A 23,532-nucleotide genomic window follows, 5' to 3' on the forward strand; every position below is an offset into this window, starting at 1 on the left:
TGCATATGCCCCACTAAGCGGTTCCGCTGCAAGCATTCTTATAGGCATTAATGCCCCACAGTCTCGCACATCCCGCATCTCCGCGGAGCTTTGAAATGCATAAACTGCTGCCTCGAGCGAAAGCAGGGGCAGAAGCACGCAGCAACCGCCGCACAAGATCGAAATCGGAAGTGACGCGCGCACAGCCTTTGCCAGTTGTTGCTGAGGCCCTTCAGGCGAGCCCCCATGGGGACCACAGTTGCTTGCCTTGACCCTCTGCAGGAGCAGTTTTCTCTTTACTGATTTTTCAAAGCTTGATATCTGGCCTTTCACTTGCTGCAGAAGTGTTTCTTGTAGCACTGCACTCAAAACATTGAATCCAGAATCTAGAGCAAGTGTTATTCAGGCTCAAAGCCCTTTTGGGTTCACGAGAGACAGAAATGTCTATCCACGCAGCGTTAAAAGGTAGAGGACAGAAGCAGATGATAGTGGGGCAATGCCAAATGCGGATGTTCGCTATGACTACACACGGCCACGACCTGAAGCCGCGATGACAAACGAAAACATGCAGAATGAGCTCCTGCCTATTTTGTGTCTTGTCTGAAAGTACTTACAGCGAGTCAAAACGGGGTCTCGTGCGATGTCCAGCTGATAGGATAGGACTGCTGCTCGCTGCTCAGACGCCGGGGAAGGTCGGTTGGCCGGAATGGCTATGGATCTCTCGGGATCACCTGGGACCTCCAGAATTCTGTGTCGCATTGACACGCTCGAGGAAAGCAAGACTATTCCATTGAGGGGCCTAGGGCTGGCAGGTTGAGAACTGCAGCTCAGAATCACCGTTTGGCGGTGAGCTCTTAGGTTTCAGCAATTGTCGCTGCAGTGTGAAAACAGCACCTGAGGGAGAGCTTTGTCGGTGTGTGCGCCACCTGCACCGTGAGGCCCTCATTTGCTCCCACCCATACTGTGGGGACCCAGACCAGGCCCTGCTTCACGTGCCGAATTCCATAGTGCCTTCCCTCAGCTGCTGATGCTGCGTTGAAGCTGCTGTGCTGTCCTGCCTCGTGGGGAGCTGTGGACAAAAAGAGTTTCTCGGGTGAGTGGCGGTCATCACACCCAGACATTTCCTCTGTTGGCTCTACTTGCCTCTCGAAAAACTCCATCCAAACAGCGAATGCATTCACAATGCCAGGGTGAGAGTTGCTCTCAAGAAAGACCTTCGTCGATTGCTGCAACGGCAAGTCCTGGCAGCAATAGCAGCAGATTCACCCAGAGATTCAAATTCGCTCCTTCGCACATAACGTGCCCGTGTGGAGGAACGTTTCAAAACAGGCACTACTGAGAACCGGCACCACCAGCAACGGCAGCAGAAACAGCAACACGAAAACTACAAAATAGCCTTCGGCTGTCACCTTATCCAGGTCCTCCAAAGGACCGTCAAAACGAAGTGAAAGCACCGCCTTGGCTTTTGTCCGCGGTGTACAAATATCTCCGTAAGAATATGCGGACGAAGCGTCACTGCCCGTTTCTGCTGGTGCGGTTGCCCTGTCAGCCTCTTTTGCCTCACTTGGACACAGCTGCAAAGCAACAGGCTCCACGTGGGCCGTCCACCGTGATGCGGCTTCAAGAGGAGACAAGTCGAATTGATTTGCCTGGCCGGCTGTTGCCTCTTCTTGGCCCTTCCCTTTTACTACGTCAGGAAGAGCGCTGAGAGGCTTGATCGCTGGTAGCCGAACTTCGAAAGCTTGGATCCAAATTTTAATGCTTCAGAGAAAACACGCAGACTGTAAATCTTAGGTCTTAAGCTCTGAAGAGTGTAGCTTTGGCGTCAAGCTTCAGAAGACTGGGGAGATCGTAGGTTCTCGATTCTGCATAGTTTTCCATGAACTTCTGAACCAGAACTATGTGGCGTAGACGAACAATTCCGATCCGTAAGCATCATCTCTACCTTAGAAGAAACAATACCGGGATAGAATCCAATTGAAGCATCCAGCAGCTAAGGAATGTGAGGTGGTGTGCTTATAGTGAACACCCAGGAGCGCCCTTACCTGGACGGAACTACCAGCGGCTTAGGGATGCAAAGCGTACGGGCATGGCGCGCCAGAGGTATCAGCTGCCTCCCTAGAACACCGACCTCAAACAGCAGTGGGTCCATGACAAGACAGTCAAAGGGCTGCTGTACTAACAACGGCATTTGCTTCCTGCTATTATTGCTGCTGCTGCTGTAGCTGTGCTGTTGCTTCTCTGCAGTTGCGGCAGCAGAATCTGCAGTTTCTGTCAGCTCGCTGCATGTCGCAGTTTCCGCTGGCCCCTGCAGCTGCTGTTGCCGCCCCTCTTGCTGTTGTTGCTGCAGCTGCTCTTGTTCCATCTCTTGCTGTTGCCGCTGCTGCAGCTGCACAAGGTACGGGCTCAAAGGCAAGAAGCGTATGGCCTCTGATGCCTTTCTAGCTCTTAACAATGAGGCATATGTCGCCACTGCAGCACTCACATCACCACCGAAACCTATAATGTTTAGCCCCAAGCAATATACCCAAGTCCTAAGACGTGAAAGAAAACCTAGTGCCCCAGAAAAAAAAATTCGGGATTAAGATGTGTGAAAGGTATTGTGTATTCAGGTGTAGACAGTTTTTTCCTATTGGCAGAAAGCGGGCTCAAAATGCAGGGCTTACTCAGAGCAGGAGAGGAATACAGAGGAACTGCTGTTAAGCTTAGTGGGGGATGCGCTTCTTCGCTTCGTTGCTGCTCCTCAGCATTAAGCTGAGCAACTTCAAGCAAAGTCACGCAGTCACCCACGCCCAAAAACAGACAGTGCTCCTTCTGCCGCTTCTGTTCTAGGTGGACATGATGGTGCCCCTTGGAGACGGTGTCTTGATGGTCAACGCTGAGCCCGTTGCTTTTTTTGCAGGAAGAGCTAGTGGAGCAGCTGCTGTCGCTACTCCTATTCGTGCTTTTCGTGCTATTGGCTCCACGGCGCAGCGTGTGCCTGATTGCTCTCATCACACTAGACCGAAAAGCCTTGGACAGTGGACAATTCGCAGACTTGCGACATCGCTGGCTTTCACGGAGGTCTGTCCCCATCTGCAGCAGCATATGAATAGCAACAGAGACAATCGTACAGCTGGGCCACGAACAGCAATTACATCACCCATCAATCAGCGAAGTAGTCACTTGAAGAACTTTCGCTGAAGATGAAAGTCAATCTTTTTGAAAAAGTTGATTTTCCACGCTGGAAGGAGCTTCAAAATATTCTGAGCAAGGACCACTCTCTGACAAGCTAGCAGCAAATTGATAGAGAATATGAGAAGGAAATAAAAAACGGCAGGTGGAGGTGGAAATAAAGGCGCACGGAAGAACAAAGAAGAATCCACGGGGAGAATCCATGGAACCACATGCAAACAGAGGGTTGAAGAAGCCTGTTAGACACTCCAGAAGTAATTAGTCAGATAAACGGAAAAAACTGCCAGAAAGAAAAACTTTCCTGGAGGTACTTGGAAAAAGCCACGCCAGCTTGGGCAGCTAGTCGCTGCTGCTTCTTCTCAGGAGACCCAGGTGCAGCACGCAGTTGTTCATATACAACGGAAAAGTCCTGCGATGGCTCAGCAGCGTTTTTTGCGGGGTCAAAATGTAAAAGCTTTGATAAATTGCTGGTTCGCTTACTCACAGACCCAGCACCATTTCCTGCAGCATAAACAGCTGTTTAAATGCTTGCCTTTTACTATAGTAACGGCACCAATGATTGCTTCCTGCATTGCCGCCGCTGTTTCGGGAAACAGCCTTTATGAAGTTGCACAAATGCATTTTTTTAGTTCCTAGAATACCCTTGCTATCTCCACGCTCAGCTCTACAACTACTGTCAAGCTGGAGCGCAAAGCTCATTACAGCAGTTTCATAATCGCAGCAGCAGCGACAATAGCGGCAAAGCATGCCGCAACGGCAACGATAACGAGGAAGCTACACCTGTCAGTAGGGCCTCTATCTGGTGGCGCTGTTCCTCTGAAACTTCTGGGGAAAACTCGAGGACATTGCCGCCGATCCCACCAACTGCTGCAGAAGCTGCCGCCTCCCTGCGTGCATATGCGCTGCAGTAGCAAGTCCCGCTACAGCAAAGGCTACAAGCAGCAATACCAATGGCGCCACGAGCAATAGTCAGGCAAAAGGCCCGAGGCAGTTACATTAGAGGCAGCAGCAGCAGACCAACAGGAAAACCAAGAGCAACAGCAACTACACAAACACGAACAGGCAATGGCTGCGCTAGGAGAAGCAAACGATGCAGAATTTGTGGAAAGGAAGACAACGGCAGTGAGGAAGGTATTCACTGACAGTGCCTCATCATCATCTCCCAGGTCCACATCCTGGAATCTGCTGTAGTCTACACTAAAACGCATGCATCTCCTCTGTCGCTGCAGCTGCTCTTTGCTTTTTTCTGCCCAGCTCGCCAGTTCTTCGTCTCCGGACTGCAGCCGCTGTGCATGCATAAATGTCTTGAGGGCACCTTCGAAGTCTTCCTTGCCATATAGGGCCTTCCCTGCTCTATACCAGCCCTGTGGAGGACTCACACAGCGAAGATACCTCACCCATGCTTTTCATTCCACGACGTAGAAATAAAGTCACAGAAATGAATACAATTCAAATCGGAAAAGGCGAGACGGATTCTGGGAAGAAGAGTTTCAGCTGCCCCGTGATCCTTCAGTAAAAACCCCTAAGTGCATGCAAGGATGCTCACAGCAACAGAACCAATGGACATAACACAAACTGCATTGGCTGAGGCTCAACGCCTGAAACAACATCAGCAGCAGAAAATGTTTCCTGCACCTTAGTCCACTTGGGATTGAGCTTAATGCAATCTCGGGCGGCACTGAGAGCCTCTTCGTAGTTGCTGAGAGCCGCATAACAGGCGCTGCAGTTGGAGTGGAGCTGCTGCAGTTGTTCGCGCCATGTGTTCTGCTGCTGCTGCGCGGTTTTGGCCTTTTCGGGAGAAGGCATGAGGTGTTTGAGTGCAACAATGGCGTCTCTGTAATGCTGCAGAGCTGATGAATAGTTGCCTGCCCTGAACCGCGCACACACAGCCAGTTGAAACCCCACTGCCTAAAGCAGCCAGGCAATTGTATCACTTTTTCAGGGACTTCATGATTTGTTGTTGATGCTGAGGGGTTCTGAGTCGCGATCGGGGCGCTGGGATCGAGCGACCGGGGATTTGGAATTGGGGTTTAGGTAATAAGCGTTAGTGGTTAAGACCTGAAAGCTTCATTTCCGAGTTCCCTTGTTCTCTGTAGGGCAAATTGGACTGGAGGAGAGTCCAAAGAACCCAAAATTTGCTGTGCTGTCTCGGCGTTGCCCTCGGCGAAGGCAGCCATGGCCTTCTGTGCTGCCTCCTCCATGTTATACTTCTGTCCTCCGCGTTAAGAAAATAGTACCAGAATGCACATAAATCGATTTCTTGATTCTGCTGCAGCCTTCGAAGCTACAACCACCGGAGCTGCGTTCTAAGACTTACGCTCCTGTCTCTGAAGGGGAACTGTAATGCGCGGGCACTACAATGATTCCCCTAGTGTGGCTATAGCGGCCTATTCCGTGGAGAGGACACGATATAATGTAATATTGCTACCAAATTATGAGATAAATTAGGCAAAATAAGGCCAACCGACCACGAAAGCCAACTTCCCATCAGGGTCTTCGGGCTGGCCAAGTCGCCGAGGCGCCGACCCACCTTAGGGGGTCAAGCCTGGGGGCCTGATCTTTATGGCCTCCTTTCCATGGATCAGAGGACTTTTGAGGCTACTTATGTGAAATTAAGGAGTTTTCGCTTGATTTATCGGGATACACCGAGCAGACAAGCAGTCAGGTCTATACCTAGTGGCAGCAGCGAGTCCACTAGTGCACTGCAGGGACCCGCTGCTCATAAGGAGACGGACCGCTAAAACTGATCGATTTGGACTGCATTGATAACTAAAATGCCACCAAAATAATGCTAAAGCCCTTTATGAGACTGTCTCGGCTCGAATTAGCGTGGAAGACAACGTGGCAACCGAACTCGAGCTCAAGCTTCACCGTGTGGCGAGGCCCCTGTAGTGTAGTGGGGGGCAAAGGGCAAACTTAATCATTCGCGTACGCATTCTTCTGCGTATTTTATTTTTCCTAGAAACAAGACTAAACAAGAAGCCTGCATACACAGCTTTTTATGTCATATCTCGCTTTTTTGCGAAGAATCGAAAAGGCGCCGTGCTCCAACCGCGCGCGGCTGGCTGGCCTTAGTAGGTGCCAGCCGCAGCCGACGGCTAGGTGGTCGGGCTCGCTCAGTCGCCAGCTGTTGCAGTTACACCACAAGATTTGTCCTTTTTAAAGTTTATAGTTTGGTGTTTTCTACTAGATTTCCTTTCAAGGAATTCCAGAATCTGAACCAAGAGAAGACTGGCCCCGCCTCTACCTCTAGTTACAGCAGCAGTGCACGTTACATCGCCCGAGCCGATGCTCTATGGCTGTTGTGAACACGCACAATCACCCACTCCTTCTCTGTATGTTGGTGTCCGAAAAGCTTTCTTTTTCTTTTGTGTGCTTTTTTTCCGCCGTTGAACATCGAAAACTGAACAGACAAACTCAAGTTGAAGCCCCCGCCCCGCGCTTACCGCCCACCGCGCAGCCAAAGTCGGTGGTTTGACGAGCGCCTGGTGGCAGCAGCAGCTGTCCACGGCCATAGTGAGTCCGAAGAAGTCCTTTTCATCTTTTTTTCCTTTTACTTGTGTTTATACAATATTACGCAGCCCGAGAAAGGGAGTCTCCACGCTGACACGAGGGCAAGCAGCACTGCAGCCGCCACGGTCGGCGGTAGCCATTTCCGCCAGCAGTAGTTTCCGCAACGCAGTTGTAGCAGGAACCTCCGCAAGCACATCTTGTCTATTACCCAGGCCCTGCTATTGTTTCATCTGCCTTCTGAAGTGGGCCTCTGAAAGTTCGCTGCTGACAATTTCCTGCTCCTCCTGCCAACCCTGCAGCCGCCCGGGTAGCCGCCGACCATCGTTTACGAGGCCTTCTGCCAAGTTTGCAAGCCAAAAGTCCCTCAAGTAGACTCTACTTGCAGTTTAATGGAAGCTGTTGCAAGTTCAAGGAAAGCAAGCTGGCTTCAAACCAACGGTGAACTCGTGACTAGCTTCACCGCACAGAGGCACTCAGAGCTGCCCTGCGGACCAGCAGCAACCAACGCGCAGCAGAAGGAATAGCAGCAGCAGCGGTGGCATTTTTGTGGAATTGAAAATGTCAGATTCCCACGAGCTGCCGTTTAACGGCCTCAGCTTCTTCCACAGCCAGTCTCCGTTCCTCTCAAGTGAGCAGCAACAGCAGCAGCAAGAGCAGCAGCAGCAGCAGCAGCAGCACTTTGACAGTCAGCGTGACATGCTCCTGAGCGAAAGCCCGTCTTTTTCATACTTAAGAACCCTCTCACAGAGGGCGTGGGACCAGCTGCAGCAGCCGAAGCCGCTGCAGACAGAGGAACGGCAGGAGAACACGCAGCAGCAGCAACTATCACAGCTGCTGCTGCAAGTGCCTAGGCAGCCCTTGCAGGGTCTCAGCATGCCTCTGATAGAGTCAGTGAGCTGCCGCCCCCCTCCTGAGCAAAACTGCCCCCGACCAGAGCCAGTGCAGCCGGAGCAGCAGCAGGAGCAGCAGCAGCTTTTTCAAGAGCAGCAGGCGGCGCAGCACCAGCAGCAAATGCTACAAGAGCAGGAGATACTGCAGAATATGCAGCAACAAAGCATGAGAGAGCAACGCATGCAGCAACAGCAGCTGCAGCAGCAGTGCCTCCAGAGACAGCAACAATCGCAACAGGCTTTGCAGCAACGGCAGCAGTTGCTGCAGCAAGCTGAGCTGCTGCAGCACCATCATGAAAATGGAGGCGCCATGTGCTCCTGCTGCTCTCCTTTCCAGCCTGTTCCGACTTCTGAGAGGTATCGATTGCAGCTGCAGCACAGACTGCAGGTGCAGCGTAGCTTGAAGGAACAGCTGCAGCAGCAGAACACAGAAGCAAAAACGTGGTTCGGCGCCAACAGCAGCAGCAGCAGCACAATGCACTGCGGAGACATATGGAGGCAAGGGCACTTCCACGAATCTGCTCCGCCAGTCGAGGTGCAAGAGAGCAAAGTGTCTCAGGTGCTGCAGCAGGTGGTTCTGCAGCAGCAGCCGCAGCAGCACCATCACCAGCAGCAGCAGCAGCAGCAGCGCCACCAAACGCCTAGGCATCAACAACAGCAGCAGCACCATGCTATGCCTCCAGGAAGCCCGATAACTCCTCAAGAGAGCATCCTTGCATTGTGGCGGGATTCGAACGCGGAGTGGAGCAGTCCTGTGCAAGAGCAGCAGCGGGAGCTTCAGCAGCAGCAGCAGCAGCAGCAGCAGCAGGCTGCAGGCCCACCTGCAGATGAAGACTTCGAGTGTGTCTGCGGGGCAGATGAAACTAAGGAGTGCATTTGTGTGCAGCTGCGAATACCCGAGAGGCAGCGCCACCTGCGGGCTCAAGAGGGAATGAGGGAGCAGCAAAACCGGCTAGAAGAGCAGCACCTCAGGGAACAGCGGGAGCAGCAGCAGCAGCAGCAGCAGCAGGAAAGGCTGCGCCAGCAGCTTGAGGGACTTCATTCAGATCTGTGCTCCTTCTTCGGCGCCCCGCTGCTTAAAGGACTCTGGCCAGCAAATGCTTCCCCCCCCGAAGCGGGGCCCCAAGCGCAGCAGCCCTGCCAGCGGAGGGAAATGGACGGAATGCAGCAGCAGCAGCAGCATCAGCAGGTGCAGCAGCAGCAGTGGGCTAGTGGAGGGATAGATCGATGCCGCTGGGCGCCTACAGCAGCTGCCTGCAACCTTTTGGAGTTGATCGAGGTCCCGCAGCGGTTTCGCGGAGCTCCTGCGCAACAGCCACTGCAGCCGCTGCAACAGCAACAGCAACAGCAGCAGCAGCAACAACAGCAACAGCAACAGCACGAGCAGCCAGTGCTGCGCCGAGAACGAGAAGAGAGAGTGGGGCATGAACAGGGAGATCAGACACTGGAGCACTTGTGGACGCACGCTCACCCAGTGCATCACAACCAGCAGCTGCAGCAGCAGCAGCAGCAGCAGCAGGCGGTGAGGCAACATCGGGCAGCTCCGCAGCAGCTCCTGCCCCCCAAAAGGGAGCAGGAGCCCCAATCTCAGGAGCAGCAACAGCAGCAAGTGCTGCCAGGATTTGCTGTTCCGCAGCAGCAGCTTATGCCAGCAATGGCGGCGTCGGCTCCTCCTGTTTTGCGGAGACAGCAGCAGCAGCAGCAGCAGCCGCCGCAACAGCAGCAGCCGCAAAGGCTCGAGCAGCAGCAGCCACCAGCTCGGCAGCGGCGGCGGGAGCTCCCGCCACACTGGCTGCCGCAGCACCCCCATTGGCTGCCAGCCTACAAGCCGCAAGTCCCGTGGCCTCTAGAATATAATTATGATGAGGACGGGGAGGAAGAATACCAAGAGGAACAGCAGCAGCAGCAGCAGCAGCAGCAGCAGCAGCAACCGCAGCGGCAGCAGCAGCAGCAGGACGACATGCACTGGCACGAGCTGGTCGAGCAGTTCATGCTGCGAGAGCTGGCGCAAGGTGAGCCCGCCGATCAGCGGCAGGGCCAACAGCCGTTGCAGCAGCAAATACAGATGCACCAGCAGCAGCAGCAGCAACAGATGCAGCAGCAACAGATGCAGCAGCAGCACATGCAGCAGCAGCAGATGCAACAGCAGCAGCAGCATATGCAGCAACAGCAGCTGCAGCTGCAGCAGGAAGCATTCCGCCAACTGCAAAGGCCTGAGCAAGGCCGAGAAGATGCATCTCCTCCAGGAAGCCGCTTTCCCGAATTTATTGCTGACAAAGCCAGAGTCTGCGGGCCCTTCACCGCGTGTCTTGCTGCACCTCAACAGCCTCACCTGCAGCAGCAGCAGCAGCAGCTGCTGCTGCAAGGCCACCAAAGCGAGGAAGCTCCGCCGCAGCACCCGTCGAGTCAAGCAACGATTGCAGTTTCTAGGGATTCTCAGAGCAGCACCGACCAGGGACAGCAGCAGCTGCACGAGCAGATGCAGCAGGTGCTGCAGCAGCAAGAGGCGCAGCAGAAGCAGCGGCAGCTGCAGCGGAAACTGTGCATGCGGCTGCAGCGGCAGCAGCAGTATCGGCTGAAGATTCTGCTAGATGCATGCATACGCCTCAGAGCCACAAGCCAGCAAAGAGGACTCTGCCGCAGCTGCTGCCTCAAAAGAGTGAGTCTTTTGGGGCTGGTGCAGCAGCTGTGTACTTACTACAAGGTGCAGCGGCGCCTGGTGGCTGGCTGCCTCACCGAGGAGGCAGCAGCAGCACCAGCAGCAGCAGCAGCACCAGCAGCAGCAGCAGCTGGGCCAGGACATCTGGCAGCCGAACCAGCAGCAGCAGCTGCTGCGCTATCTCACGATGCCCACAGGCTCAGGCAGGTGGTTGAAGAGCAGCGCCGGCAGCTCCAGATGCAGCAAGAACTGCTGCAGAAGCAGCGAATCATGATAGCCCAGATGGAGCAGCAGCAGCAGCAGCAGCAACAACACCAGCAGCAAGCGCGCCGTGCGCAGATGGCCGAAAATCAGCTAGCTGCAGCAAAATGCGATAATTACAACTGCCAGATGCTGCAGCATCAGCATCATAGCCTGGAGCAGCGCTTGCATTTGCTGCAGCTGCAGCTTAACAGCATGCAGCAGCAGCTTCAGCAGCTGCAGATGCAACCCTGCGGCAGCAGAATCAATGCATCAGTTGTAAACATGAGCATTGAACAGCAGCAGCAGCAGCAGCAGGAGCTTCACCAGGTACGGCAAAACCTTGATGAGCAGTTACACCTGCTGTTCAGGCAGCAGCAGCAGGAGCAGCAGTTTCAAGAAGAGCAGCATATGAAGCACTTGCTGAGTGGACAAACACTGCAGCAGCAGCAGCAAAAGATGCAGGAGGAGAGAGATACACTTGGCACAGGGCAGCAACTGCTGCGACAATGTCTTGAAAACTATATAGGGCAGCAAAGAGACAAGCCGCAGCAACCGGAGCAGCAGGAACAGCAGCAGCTGCGTCAGCCACAAAGACGAGAACTGCAGGGGTACCAGCAACAGCAGCAGCGGGAATGGCAGGACCTGCAGCAGCAGCGAGAAAGGCAGAAACCGCATGAAGATAACTCAGCGATGCGGTGCTTAATGGACCTGCTACATGGTCCGTGGCCGCAGACGAACATGCGGGCTGAAACGCAACAGCAGCAGCAGCAGCAGCTGCTGCAGCAGCAACAGCAGCAGCTGCTACAACAGGAGCAGCAACAACAGCAACTGCTACAGCAGGAGCAGCAACGGCAGCAGCTGCTACGGCAGGAGCAGCAACAGCAGCAGCTGCTGGAGCAGGAGCGGCAGCAGCAGTTGCTGCTGCAGCAGGAGCAGCAACGGCAGCAGCTCCTACAGCAGCAGCAGCTGCAGCAGGAGCAGCAACGGCAGCAGCTGCTGCAGCAGCAGCAGCTGCAGCAGGAGCAGCAACGGCAGCAGCTGCTGCAGCAGCAGCAACTGCAGCAGCAGCAACAGCAACAGCAGCGACAACAACAACAGCAGCAGCAACAGCGCCAACTACAGCAGCAACAGCAGCAACAACAACTGCACCAGCAACAGCAGCAACTGCAGGAGCAGCAGCTGCAGCAACAGCAGCTGCAGCAACAGCAGCAACAGCAGCCGCAGCAACAGCAGCCGCAGCAACAGCAGCCGCAGCAACAGCAGCAACAGCAGCCGCAGCAACAGCAGCAACTGCAGGAGCAGGAGCCGCAGCAACTGCAGGAGCAGCAGCAGCAGCAGCAGCAACTGCAGGAGCAGCAGCAGCAGCAGCAACTGCAGGAGCAGCAGCAGCAGCAGCTGCAGCAGCAGCAGCTGCAGCAGCACCAACAACAATATCACCAGCGGCAATCTCGGCGCCACCTGTACCCGACATGGCTGGAACAGCAAAGGGAAATACAGCTGCTGATGCAGCAGCAACAGGCACAGCACCAACTGCCGAGGCAGCAGCCACAAGGTTTGCTGGAGCAGCACCCGCAGCAATGCAACGGACCTGGGCTGAGAGCTTGCATGGGGTTGGCACCAGAAGCGCAGCAACATCGCAGCAAAAACGGAGTGCATGCAGCAGAAGCTGCTTTAAGAGCTGCTGCTCTTGCAGCTGCCGATGCCTCAGCAGCTGCTGCTAGACTAGCCAAAAGCTTTGCTGCAGCAGGGCCGGGGCACGACAGTGGATGTGCTCAGAGCAGCAGCGTGAACAACCAGCGAAGCAGCAGCAGCAGCAAAAGCGGCGTCAGCGAAAACAGCAGCAGCAACCATCTGCCACCTGCTGCTGCCACTGCATGCCCCGACATTGAGGATTTGTCTGGAGTCATTTCGCCCCCCTCTGACGAAGAAGTTTTGCAAAAGCGAGGGAGAAGCAGAAGCCGCAAAACTCTGGGCAAGCAGGAGCTGCAGCAACAGCAGCTGCTGCAGCAGCAAGCAGAGGAGTCAGACGACGAGGCGTCCATATCTAGCGAGCCCAGCAACGACAGCGACTTTCAAAAGGACAGCTGCGTGCTGCAGCAGAGCAGCAGCAGCAGCAGCAGGCCGCAGCCTGCTGCTGCTGAAGCACAGCAGCGGGAAGGCCGAAAGCCAGGACCAGAAGAAGATGAAAGTGCACCTTCAAGTTATGACGCTGATGGCGACTTTGACTTTTACAAAATGCCTCTTTCTGAAGACGAAAATGGAGAGAAAAAGAAAAAAGCAGCAGCAGAGCAGCAGCAGCAGGAAGAGCAGCAGCAGCAGGAAGAGCAGCAGCAGCACCAAGAGCTGCAGCAGCAGCAAGAGCAGCAGCAGCAGCAAGAAGAAGAACAGCCTGAGTCACCTCTGCATCAGCACGAAGAGGGAGACAGCGATACCTCCAGCCACGATGCTGATGGAGATTTCGACTTCAACCAAATAAGCCGCCGCGATTATACTGATGAATCCGATCAGGAGGAGCAGCAAGAGCAGCAGCAGCAGCAGCAGCAGCAGCAGCAGGAGCAGCAAGAGCAGGAGCCGCAGACGCCGGGGCAAGAGCAGCTGGCGGACATAGAGCGAAGAATCCAACAGGAGCAGCAAGAGCTGCTGCGGGAAGAAGAACTGCTGCAGCGAGAAGAGCTGCTGCATCAAGAAGAGCTGCTGCGGCACCAAGAGCTGCTGCATCAAGGAGAGCTGATGCGGCACGAAGAGCTGCTGCGGCAAGAAGAGCTGCTGCATCAAGAAGAGCTGCTGCAGCAAGAAGAGCTGCTGCAGCAAGAAGAAGAAAGCGAAGCCTCGACTCAAGAGGATGATGAAGACCTAAACTCAAATACAAGCAGCGAAGAGTCGGACTCTGATGAAGAGGAAGAGGATGAGGAAGAAGATGAGGAAGAAGATGAGGAAGATGAGGAAGATGAGGAAGAGGAGGAAGAAGAGGGAGAGGAGGAGGAGGAGGAGGAGGAGGAGGAGGAAGAGCAGCAAGAGCTGCAGCAGCAGCCGCAGGATGAGCAGCAGCAGCAGCCGCAGCCGCAGCCGCAGGATGAGCAGCAGCAGCAGCAGCGAGGGAGTCCAATGACAGTTGAGCAGCAGCGTCAGTGGCAAGCTGTGATGGAGTCGCAGCAGCAGCGCCACCGCTACTGCTGCCTGCGGCAGCGGCAAGAAGCAAATCTGCTGCTGCTGCGGCAGCACCGGCAAGGAATACTGCAGCACACAAGTCTGCTGCCGCTGCGCGGAGCGCCCGCAAATGGCCAAGTGCTGCAGGGCAAAGAGCTGCTGGAGCAGCAGATGAGGCAGCTGCAGCAAACGGAGCGCTACCGGCGGCGGGTGGAGCAGCGGGAGCGGCTGCAGCAGCTGCAGCGCGAACAAAGAAGCAACACAGCTAGCTCTGATAGGCCAGACCCCCCAACTCGCCGTAGGCCGCCGCTGCAAACCAGGGGCCCCAACGACCAGCAACAGCCACGCCATCCAACGCAAGACTAGTCTTGCTGCTGCAGCAGCTGCTGCAGCAGCTGCTGCGGCTGCAGCAGCACGCGGAGGGGCAGGCGGAGCGGATAAGCTACTCAGATTCCAAGCAACTCGAAGAAGACGCTGTTACTCGTATTGGTGGTAGTAGCTAGCAAGCTGGCGGCCCCGCAGCTAGCTGACTAGCTAGCTGGCTAGCTAGCTAGCTAGCCAAATTGCAACTAGTCGCTTAGAGGTAGGCAGTGCCATGTGGCTAAACAGCGAGCAGCTGACCAGCCGAAACAGCTAGCGAAAAGCAGCTGAGCAGCAGTGATGCAGCAGCAGCAACAGCAGCAGCAGCAGGAACAGCAGCGAGACCAACAACAACAGCAATTAGCTGCAGAAACAACACTTTTCCGTTTGTGCTGTGTGACAGGTGCTCAGCAGCAGCGAAGGCCTGCCAAAGGGCTGCCTCAGCGCAAATGCTGGCGCTGCTGCTGCTGCTGCTGCTGCTGCTGCAGCTCCTGCTTCCTCGTGATCAAACGTGTATATCCTAGTCCAGTACTAAATATGTATTTAGGGAAAACCACAAACTGCCCATTCTAATTTATTTGCAGCTATTCGCAGCAGCACGAGGCTAAATGCCGTTTTGAACTCAACGCCGCACTACTAGCTAGCTAGCTGCCACTATACCGGGCCTAGCATTAGCTAGCTAGCTATTCCTAGCATTAGCCAGCTAGCTGCTCCTACACGAGACCTAGCCGCTCCCGTACCAGGCCTAGAATTAGCTAGCTAGCTGCTCCCATATCAGATTATCACTAGCCAGCTAGCTGCTCTTGGACCAGGCCTAGCATTAGCTAGCTAGCTGCTACTATGCCAGGGCTATCACTAACTAGCTAGCTACTCTTATACCACGTCTACCATTAGCTAGCCAGCTGCTCCTATACGAGGCCTAGCATTTCCAGCTAGCTGCTCGTATACCAGACTCCGCATTAGCTACCCAGCTACTCATGTTACCAGGCCGAGGCCTAGCACTTGCTAGCTGCTCCTACGCGAAGCCTAGCATTAGCTAGCTAGCTGCTATAATAACGGGCTTAGCATTAGCTAGCTAGTTGCTCCTATATGAGGCCTAGCACTAGCTGGCTAGCTAGCTACTCCTATACGAGGCCTGGCATTACCCAGCTAGCTGTTCCTATATCAAGGCTAGCCACACAGCTAGACTAGTGCCAGCTTGTGGTATATTAAAGAGTGCCTGTTTTGCTGCTGCTTCTGCTGCTGCTTCTCATCCCTGGAGCTGCTTCGCCTGTAGCTGCTGCAGCTAGCCACAAGAGCAAAGCTCACACATGACACAACACCCCACACCACCACCTTTAAAAGGGGAAGCAGCAGCAGCAGCAACCCCACCCTGCCGTTGCTTCCAAGTTGTTTGTCAAGGTGAAAAAGCCACTTCGCAACTGCTCCCGAGGAGTCAGTTGTTGCTGCTGGCGCAGGCAGCAGCAGCAGCTGTTTGCTTAGCAGCTGCTGCTGCTTCCTTAACAGCTGCTACAGCTCTATTGGCCTCGCAGCTGTTCCTGCTGCGGCTTGTGTGTCAGTCAAGTGCTTCGTAAGGCCAGCGTCATGTAAAGTGAACTCATAAGCAACAAAAGCATCCGCTGGAGAAGCAGCACCAGCAGCAAGAAGACACATGTCCTGCAGCAGCTGCCGCACCCTAGGGCCTCTGAACACTTCAAGACAGTGCAGCAGCAGCTGCTGCTGCACCGGATCCAACTCCTGTAAAGGGGATCGTTTGCAGCTGCCTCCTCCGGCGGCCCCAGAGCTGCTGCTGCTCGCACCGCTGCTGCTGCTGCTGCTGCTGCTGCTGCTGCTGCTGGGCTCCTTCAGCCAGGATGAAACGCACAGCAGCAAAGTGCTGTTGTACCTCTCGCCCCACTGCGCGAATACCTTCCACAGCACGGCCAGACTCTCGATGCCCCAGACGCCCAGAGAGCCGAGGATAGCTGGCAGCAGCTGCTGCAGCTGCTGCTCTGTTTGGTGCTGCTCTTCCTTTGGGCAGCAGCAGCAGCAAACGTACAAGTAACTTAAACACCTCTTGGCCACCTCTGCGTCGTCGCCCCGCAGAATGTGCGCACACAGCACGAGCGACTGTTCATATGTTCGACTGCTGAAAAAGCTGCTGTCGCCTGCTGCTGCTGTTGCTGCTCCTTGCTGCTGCTGCTGCTGCTGTTGCTGCTGCTGCTGCGGCTGTTGCTGCTGCTGCTGCTGCTGCTGCCCAGAGGCTGACGCAAAGGCCGACAGAAATTCCAGCAGCGGGATGTACGCATCGGCCATGTCCGGGGAGAGGTGAGGGCTCAGGTGTACATACAGCTCAACTGCAGCAGCAGCATCATGAGAGATTCGCTGTCGCACCAAAGCCTGCAGCTGCGCATTTGCTGCTGTGACCTTCAGCAGGTCCGACAGCAGCACGATGCAGCAGCCCTGCAGCGCCACAGCAGCTGCGACGCTCGGCTCCTGCTGCTGCTGCTGCACTGCAGCAGCAGCAGAAGAAAGACACGCCTCCACAATCAAAATCACAGCTCCCCACATGTCTTGTGCATCTTCTCTGCAGCCCAGAACAGCCAGCAGCAGCCGCAGACACCGCAGCGCCCGGACGAAGAGAGCCCCCCCTGTTTCCGTGTCCTGCTGCTCTTGCTGCTGCTGCTGCTGCTGCTGGTAGTACTTCTCGGGCTTCTGCAGCTGCGGCATTCGGGGCTTCAAGTCCAGCAGCAAAGAAAAAGGCAAACGGTCTCTGCCAGCTCCCACCCGCGGCGGTGCTGCAGGGCAGTGCAGCAGCACATCTTGCACAAGCTGAAGCAAATAGACCCACAGGGGAGTGTCGTTGCCTTGTCCTTGCTGCTGCTGCTGCTGCTGTTGCTGCTGCTGCTGCTTCAGGGAGCAGCTGGAGCCGTGTTTCTGAAGGAACTCTTGCTGCTCCTTCGGCGACCGCAGCAGCAACAGCGACAGGCAGTCGCTTGCTGCGCTAGAGTCGCTGCTGCCAGCAGCTGCAGCAGCAGCAGCAGCTGCAGCGGGGCCCCTGGACACTTCAACCTTCTCTGAAAAAAAGGCAGCAGCGCAGCAGTCGAGTCGCGCGAGGAGGCGTGCTGCCTGGTGGCGCCTGCTGCTGTTGCTGCTGCTGCTGCTGCTGCTGTTGCTGCTGCGGATGCCCTCCGCCGTGTCTTGGAGAAGCTCGCAAACAAGACACATCATGTCGAGGGGCGGAAAGTTCTGCAGCAGCTTAATCACTGCAGCATGCAGCGTGCCATCTACTTGGGGCTGCTGCTGCGGCGCTGCAGCAGCAACAAATCGGTAGAACTCGCGGAGCTGCTGCAGACGCCTCTCGGCCATGACGGCGGGGTCTGCGGTAGCAGCGGCAACGGCAGCAGCAGCAGCAGCAGCAGCAGCAGAGGCTGCGTTGGAAACGGCCGCCGCAGCAGCTGCGACGGCTTCCGGGGAGGAGTCGGTGGGGAGCTGCTGCTGCTGCTGCAGCTGGAGGTCCTCGAGAGCAGCAAAGCCGAGGTGGTGGCCGCCCCAAGTGGCCAGCTGCAGCAAAGTCTCTGCAACAAGCGGCGGCTGCAGCAGCAGCAACCTGCCGATGGAGCGCACCGAAGACACCCACAGCGCCGACAGCAGCGGGTGGCAGCAGCAAACTGAAGCAGCAAGCCCCGACTGCAGCCCGTCATAGACAGGGTCTTCAGTGAAGTGGATGGTGACTTTGCGCAGCAGCAGCGCAGCAGCAACAGCAACTCTGGGCTCCTGCGGCAGCCGCTCGAGCGACAGCAGCACAGCAGCAAGCGGCAGCGGAATGCCGTTGAGGGTTTCTATGAGAGCGTCGCAGAGCAGCAGCAAACTCTCTGCTGCGCATGCGTCGGCCTTGTTGACTGCCTGCAGCAGCAGCGCAGCAAAGAAAGCCAGGAACTGCAGCAGCTGCTGCTGCCCGCAGGCCTCGTACAGACTCAGCAAGTCCGTCAGCACATCTCCTGCTGCATCAATGAAGGAAACCCATTCTTCGTTGCCTTCTTGCTGCCAGCAGCAGCTGTCGCGGCGGCTGTGGCGCAGCAGCGCGGAGATGCAGCAGGGAGCAACAGCAGCAGCAAGCTGCTGCAGCAGCTCCTGCTGCAGCAGCCCGTCCCGCCGCATTTCCTTCACCTGGTCCCAAAAGGCGGAGACCCGCAGCCAGGTGAGCGGGTTGGCCTGCCACAGCAGCAGCAGCAGCCGGCCTGCTGCAGCAGCAGCAGGCAGCAGCAGCAGCTGCGGGTGCCCCTCGATCACCGTCAGCAGCACGCCGCACCAGCGAATCAGCGCGGCAGTCTTGCTGCTGCGCGGCTGCTGCTGCAGCAGCAGCAAGTTCTCCTCCACGTCCTGCGCCAGCTGCTGAAACTTCAGCAGCAGCTGCTGCAGCAGCAAACCCTCCGGAGTGTGCGCGGGCATTGTGGGGCGCCCCCAGAACGCCTCCAGGCCCCCCGGAGCTGTCTGTACACCCCAGAGAGCCATGAAAGCCGGCAAACGAGGAAGAGCAGCAACAAGACAATCAGTTAAATAACTTTCATGAAAAAAAGAGTCCAAAGAAGTTCCCAAAGACCGACAAAGATCTCCCACGGGAATGTCTGCGGTTTCCGCGCCTTCCAGCCACACCGACAGCAGCGCCAGCGCCGCCTCCCCGCACTTCGCCTCCACGCTGCTGCTGCTGCTGCTGCTGCTGCTGCTGCTGCTGCTGCTGCTGGCCGCCACTGCTGCAGCAGCAGCAGACAACACGCTGGTCCCGAAGGATAACACTGCGGGACGAGCAGCAGCTACTGCGCGGCTGGGGGCCCCGTCTAAGTGCCTGCGGGGGCCCCTCGAGGGGATATCTAAAGAGCGCAGAATGGAGGGGAGAGCAGCAAGTGCTGCTAGGCTGACCCAGAGGCTCCAGTCGAGGGCCAAGCTGCTGCTGCTGCTGCTGCTGCTGCTGCTGCTGCTGCTGCTGCTGCTGCTGCTGCTGCTGGTGCTGGTCGCGCTGCTCGCCGGCGACAGCGGCGACGCGGCCCGGCTGCGGCTCCCGAACGAGATCAGCTGCGCCACCGGCTCCCACAGCTGCTGCTGCTGCTGCTGGTCTTCGAGCTGCTGCTGCTGCTGCTCCTCCTCCCCCTGCTGCTGCTCCTCCTGCTGCTGCTGCTGCTGGTGCACGTCCGCTATCCGCTGGAACGCAAGCGCCGCCAGGCAGTGGCCCAGCCGCCCCCCCACCGCGTAACTCAGCTGCTGCTCGTGCTGCTGCTGCTGCTGCTGCTGCTGCTGCTGCTGCTCCTGCATGTGAATCACTGCAGCAAACAGCGCAGCAGAAAGCTCGTCCTTGTGCTCCTGCGGAAGCAGCAAACCCTCGTTTTCTATCTTCCAAGCCAGCGTCTGCGCCCCCGCCAGCTGCAGCTGCTGCTCCTGCTGCAGCAGCAGCTGCCTCGCCACAGTCCAAGCAGCAGCAGACCGCTGAAACTGCAGCAGCCAGCTGTTTGCTGCTGCCTTCTTCTGAGGGTCCGGGTTGGTGTACAGGCACTCGAGCTGCTGCTGCAGCAGCAGCACTAGGTGCTCCCCATCCTCCCGCTCGCCAGCTGCTGCTGAAGCTGCTGCTGCTGCTGCTGATGCTGGTGCTGCTGCAGCGTCAGCAACAGCAGCTGACGAGCAGTAGCCTGAGGGGCCACCCCGGGGCTCCATGGCCAAGGAGGAACAAAGGCATCTGCTGCTGCTGCTGCTGCCTGCGTCGCCGCTGCGGTTGCTCTTGCTGCTGCTGCTTCTGCTGCTGCTGTTGCTTCGGAAGGCCTGCGGGCTTGCTGCGACGCGCCTGGCCGCGAGCAGCTCCTGGGAAACAGCAGCTAAGCAGCTGCTGCTGCTGCTGCAAGCTGCTGCAGGCTTCAGCGTAGCAAACTGGCAGCAAAGCACATAACCTGGGACCTAAATTCTCAATTAAAAGCATTAAATATCCTAATTTAAGCCACCAGTGTGCAAACAAGAGGCAAAAACTTTGCTGCGCTTCTTCTTGCTGCAGAGCCTCAGCGGCGGTCGCATGCGCCGCGGCTGCAAGATCACCAGCAGCCCCAGCTGCTGCACACCACAAGTAATTAAAACAAAAATAATTCCAAAATATTAAAATATAATTCCTTTTTTAATTCAAGTTCTCCCAAATTTTGAGACAAAGCGCGGAATTTGCACTATTGCTGCTGCTGCCGTCGCTGCTGCTGCCCCGGTGTGTGAGTCGCTGCAGCACGAAGCAAACCTCCCGCGCAGAAGCTGTGAAGGCTCTTGCTGTTGCCTTGCTGCAGCAGCAGCAACAACTGCTGCAGCAGCAGCCGCTGGGCAGCCAACAGCGCCGCAGCGCCGCAGCTGCAGCAGCAGCTGCAGCAGAAAGCACGCCAGAAGAGCTTCCGAGGCAAATACAGCTGAGCACGCAGCAGCAGCAGCAGCAGCAACCGCAGCCGATCATATATGCAGCAGCAACCTTCCACGGCTCGAATCTACTGCAGCACAAGCAGCCCAAGCAGCTGCGGAAACAGCAGCAGCAGCAGCAGCTGCTGCAGCAAGAGCCGCAGCGGCAGCAGCTTCTAGCCGGCAGTGCCGGGGCCAGCCTTTGCACCGCCACCACTAGCAGCAGCATCTTCAGCAGCAGCAGCAGCAGCAGCGCCACCAGCAGCAGACGCAGGATCGCCCGCAAAACACTAACACTGGACCCCCAGCAGCAGCAGCAGCAGCAGCAGCAGCAGCAGCAGCAGCAGCAATGGGCGGGGCTTCAGTTCCGTGGGGGCGCGTGGGGGCTTTCTTCTCCTCCCACAGACTCTTCAGCAGCAGCAACTTTCGTTTTGTTGCTGCTCTTTGTGGCTTTTCCTTTTGTGTCTGGAGCAGCGCGCAGCACGTTCCTTCCGGCCATGTTGCTCTCATTCAAAAGCGAAAAGATGGTCTGCTGCTGCTGCTGCTGCTGCTGCTGCTGCTGCTGCTGCTGCTGCTGCTGCTGCTGCTGTTGCTTTTGGGGCAGCTGCGTGGGATGGAGACGCTGGGGCGCCCGTTGAGGGTGCAGCAGCAGCAGCAGCTGCTGCTGCTGTTGCTGCTACTGCTGCTAGGGGTAGTGCGGGTATTGCTGGCATAGTCTTTTGCTGCTGCTGCTGCTGCTGCTGCTACTGCTGCTAGGGGTAGTGTGGGTATTGCTGGCGTGAACTTTTGCTGCTGCTGCTGCTGCTGCCTAGGGGAGATTTTGGTGCTGCTGCTGTCGCTGTGGCCGCTGCTGCTTTGGCTGTCGCTGCTGTTGCGTGTGCTGCTGCTGCCGCTTTCGTTGTGGCTGCTGCTGCGGCTGCTGCTGCTGCTGCTGCTGCTGAATGCTTTTTGCATTTTATTTTAAATTTGCTTATGGCGCTGCTGTTGCTCTCGCAGCTGCTGCGCTCAAGTGCTTGCGTGGCTGCTTCCTTTTGCTGATTTTCTTTATTTGATTCTGCTTCTCCTTTTGCATTTCTGCTGCATCTTAGCCTCAGCATTTATTTATTTATTTTCTGTTTATTTTAATTTATTCTTTTTTAATTTTAATTTATTTCTAAAATAAAAGAAAACAGAAAATAAAATAGTTTCCGAAAATACGTCCAGGCGTATGCGGGGTTTTAACGGAAGGTTCCCGAAATATATCTTCAGTTCGGACAGCAATATGCAAGAGAGTAAGTTTTGCTGCTGCTGCTGCTGCTGTTGTTGTTGCTGCTGCTGCTGCTGTTGTTGTTGTTGCTGCTGCTGCTGCTGTTGTTGCTGCTGCTGCTGCTGGCTGCGGCCGCTGCCGGTGCGCCTTCGTGTAGTGTGTGCTGCAGCTGCAACTGCTGCTGCTGCAAATGCTGCAGCAGCAAATGCTGCAGCAGCAAATGCTGCAGCAGCAAATGCTGCAGCAGCAAATGCTGCAGCAGCAAATGAAAAGTGTGGGGTCCTGTTCCGAAAGAAAACACAAATCCAAAAATCTTTTTCTTCGTTTTTGCCTGTAAACGCGTCAAACGCTTTTCAAGTGAAAACTACTTAATTGACGACATGAAGAAAAATCCGAAAATGCAAAAAATGAAATTCTCGAAAGGCTCAAAGACGCAGCAGCATTTTACAAAGTTGTCATCACAGAAGCCGTCAGACTCTCACGCTGCTGCTGCTGCTGCTGCTGCCGCTTTTGCTGCTGCTTTTGCTGCTGCTGCTGCTTTTGCTGATGCTTGTGCTGCTGCTTTTGCTGCTGCTGCTGCTTTGCTGATGCTTTTGCTGCTGCTTTTGGTGCTGCTGCTGCTTTTGCTGCTGCTGCTGTCGTGGGTTTTGCTGCTGCTACTGCCCCAGCTGCTATAGTTGCTGCTGCTACTCCTCCTGCTCCTACTGCTGTTTTTCGCTGCTGCTACTGCTCTTGTTGCCTTCTTTTGCTGCTGCTGCTGCTCCTGTTGCCGTGTTTTGCTGCTGCTCGTGTTGCTGTTCTTTGCTGCTGCTGCTGCTCGCGGCCTGGTGCTATTGGCGGTGGCCTGGCACCCGCTCCTGGTGCTGCTTGTGTGGCTGCTACTGCTGCTGCTGCTGCTGCTGCTACTGCTGCTGCTGCTCGTAGCAAACAAAAGTGCAATCTTAGCAGTGGCTGGACAGATTAAATATTTTCCTCGATTGTCTTTTTGTGTTCTTTTGCACGAAATTCAGAAGATCATTTTGAGGGACCCAAACGCCGAGGAGGACTAAAGGTTCAGCAGCTGCAGCAGCTGCAGCAGCAGCTGCAGCAGCTGCAGCAGCAGCTGCAGCAGCTGCAGCAGCAGCTGCTGCAGCTGCAGCAGCTGCAGCTGCAGTAGCAGCAAGGGCTGCTGCAGCACAAGCCAGTGCGCCCGCAGCAGCACCAGTCGCTTGCTGCTGCTTCTGCTGCTGACTGCATACATCGTTTTTGGTAAAGACACAGCAGCAGTCTTATGTCTTTCTTATTAAAAGCACATACAGAGACGCAGCAACACAGCAGCAGCTGCTGTCACAGCAGCAGCCGCTGCAGTTGCTGCGAAAGTATTTGCTGTTTGCGCAGCAGTTGCTGCCGCCGCTGCACCAGCTGCAGCAGCTGCAGCAGCTGTTGCGCAGCCGCTGCTGCAGCAGCTATGCGATTTAGAAAAGCTAATGTTCACGAGTGCTAAAACCAAGTAAACGCACTTCCGCGTGCTGCTGCTGCCGCTGCTGCAGCTGCTGCAGTGCTGCCGCTGCTGCAGCTGCTGCAGCTGCTGCCGCTGCGCAGCAGCAGCCGCTACTGCGCAATTATGTTTTTTTGACGATTTGAATTACATCTTCGTCCGCCAGCTCGTGCCCTGCATGCAAAGCAGCAGCAGTTCCGCGAGGTGTCGAGACACCCCGACGTGCAGCAGCTGCAGCAGCAACTGCAGCAGCAGCAACAGCCGCAGCAAGAGCAGCAGCAGCAGCAGCAGCAATAGCACGCGCACCTAGCCCAACGTGCTGCGGCTGGTGCTTCGCACTAGCCCCCCAAACAAAAGCAAACTTGAAGTCCTTTAGTAAATCCTGAAAGCATGCATGCAGCAGCAACAGCGCTAGTATTACAAGCAGCTGCCTTCGCAGCAGCAGCAGCAG

The 23,532-nt window shown here is 56.1% G+C and overlaps 5 protein-coding genes across 5 annotated transcripts; 1 reads left to right on the forward strand and 4 right to left on the reverse strand.

Annotated features, from left to right (window-relative positions):
* Positions 1 to 833: 833 nt before the first annotated feature.
* On the reverse strand, positions 834 to 3,054 carry ENH_00063010 (hypothetical protein, conserved; the record flags this gene model as incomplete). Its single annotated transcript, XM_013577209.1, has 4 exons — positions 834 to 1,220; positions 1,389 to 1,740; positions 2,025 to 2,451; positions 2,646 to 3,054. The coding sequence occupies 4 exons, from the start codon at positions 3,052 to 3,054 to the stop codon at positions 834 to 836; spliced, it is 1,575 nt and encodes a 524-aa protein (XP_013432663.1).
* A 1,068-nt stretch (positions 3,055 to 4,122) lies between these two features.
* Positions 4,123 to 5,354, reverse strand: ENH_00063020 (protein antigen, putative; the record flags this gene model as incomplete). The annotated part of the gene is made up of 4 exons (XM_013577210.1): positions 4,123 to 4,149; positions 4,293 to 4,517; positions 4,789 to 5,023; positions 5,212 to 5,354. The coding sequence occupies 4 exons, from the start codon at positions 5,352 to 5,354 to the stop codon at positions 4,123 to 4,125; spliced, it is 630 nt and encodes a 209-aa protein (XP_013432664.1).
* Positions 5,355 to 7,224: 1,870 nt separating this feature from the next.
* On the forward strand, positions 7,225 to 13,971 carry ENH_00063030 (hypothetical protein, conserved; the record flags this gene model as incomplete). Its single annotated transcript, XM_013577211.1, has 1 exon — positions 7,225 to 13,971. The coding sequence occupies one exon, from the start codon at positions 7,225 to 7,227 to the stop codon at positions 13,969 to 13,971; it is 6,747 nt and encodes a 2,248-aa protein (XP_013432665.1).
* A 1,503-nt stretch (positions 13,972 to 15,474) lies between these two features.
* Positions 15,475 to 19,650, reverse strand: ENH_00063040 (hypothetical protein, conserved; the record flags this gene model as incomplete). The annotated part of the gene is made up of 1 exon (XM_013577212.1): positions 15,475 to 19,650. The coding sequence occupies one exon, from the start codon at positions 19,648 to 19,650 to the stop codon at positions 15,475 to 15,477; it is 4,176 nt and encodes a 1,391-aa protein (XP_013432666.1).
* A 453-nt stretch (positions 19,651 to 20,103) lies between these two features.
* Positions 20,104 to 21,071, reverse strand: ENH_00063050 (hypothetical protein; the record flags this gene model as incomplete). The annotated part of the gene is made up of 2 exons (XM_013577213.1): positions 20,104 to 20,245; positions 20,980 to 21,071. The coding sequence occupies 2 exons, from the start codon at positions 21,069 to 21,071 to the stop codon at positions 20,104 to 20,106; spliced, it is 234 nt and encodes a 77-aa protein (XP_013432667.1).
* Between the last annotated feature and the right edge of the window lie 2,461 nt (positions 21,072 to 23,532).

Source organism: Eimeria necatrix, genomic scaffold (assembly GCF_000499385.1).
Source record: "Eimeria necatrix Houghton genomic scaffold, Enh_scaff55, whole genome shotgun sequence".
Lineage (NCBI taxonomy): Eukaryota > Apicomplexa > Conoidasida > Eucoccidiorida > Eimeriidae > Eimeria > Eimeria necatrix.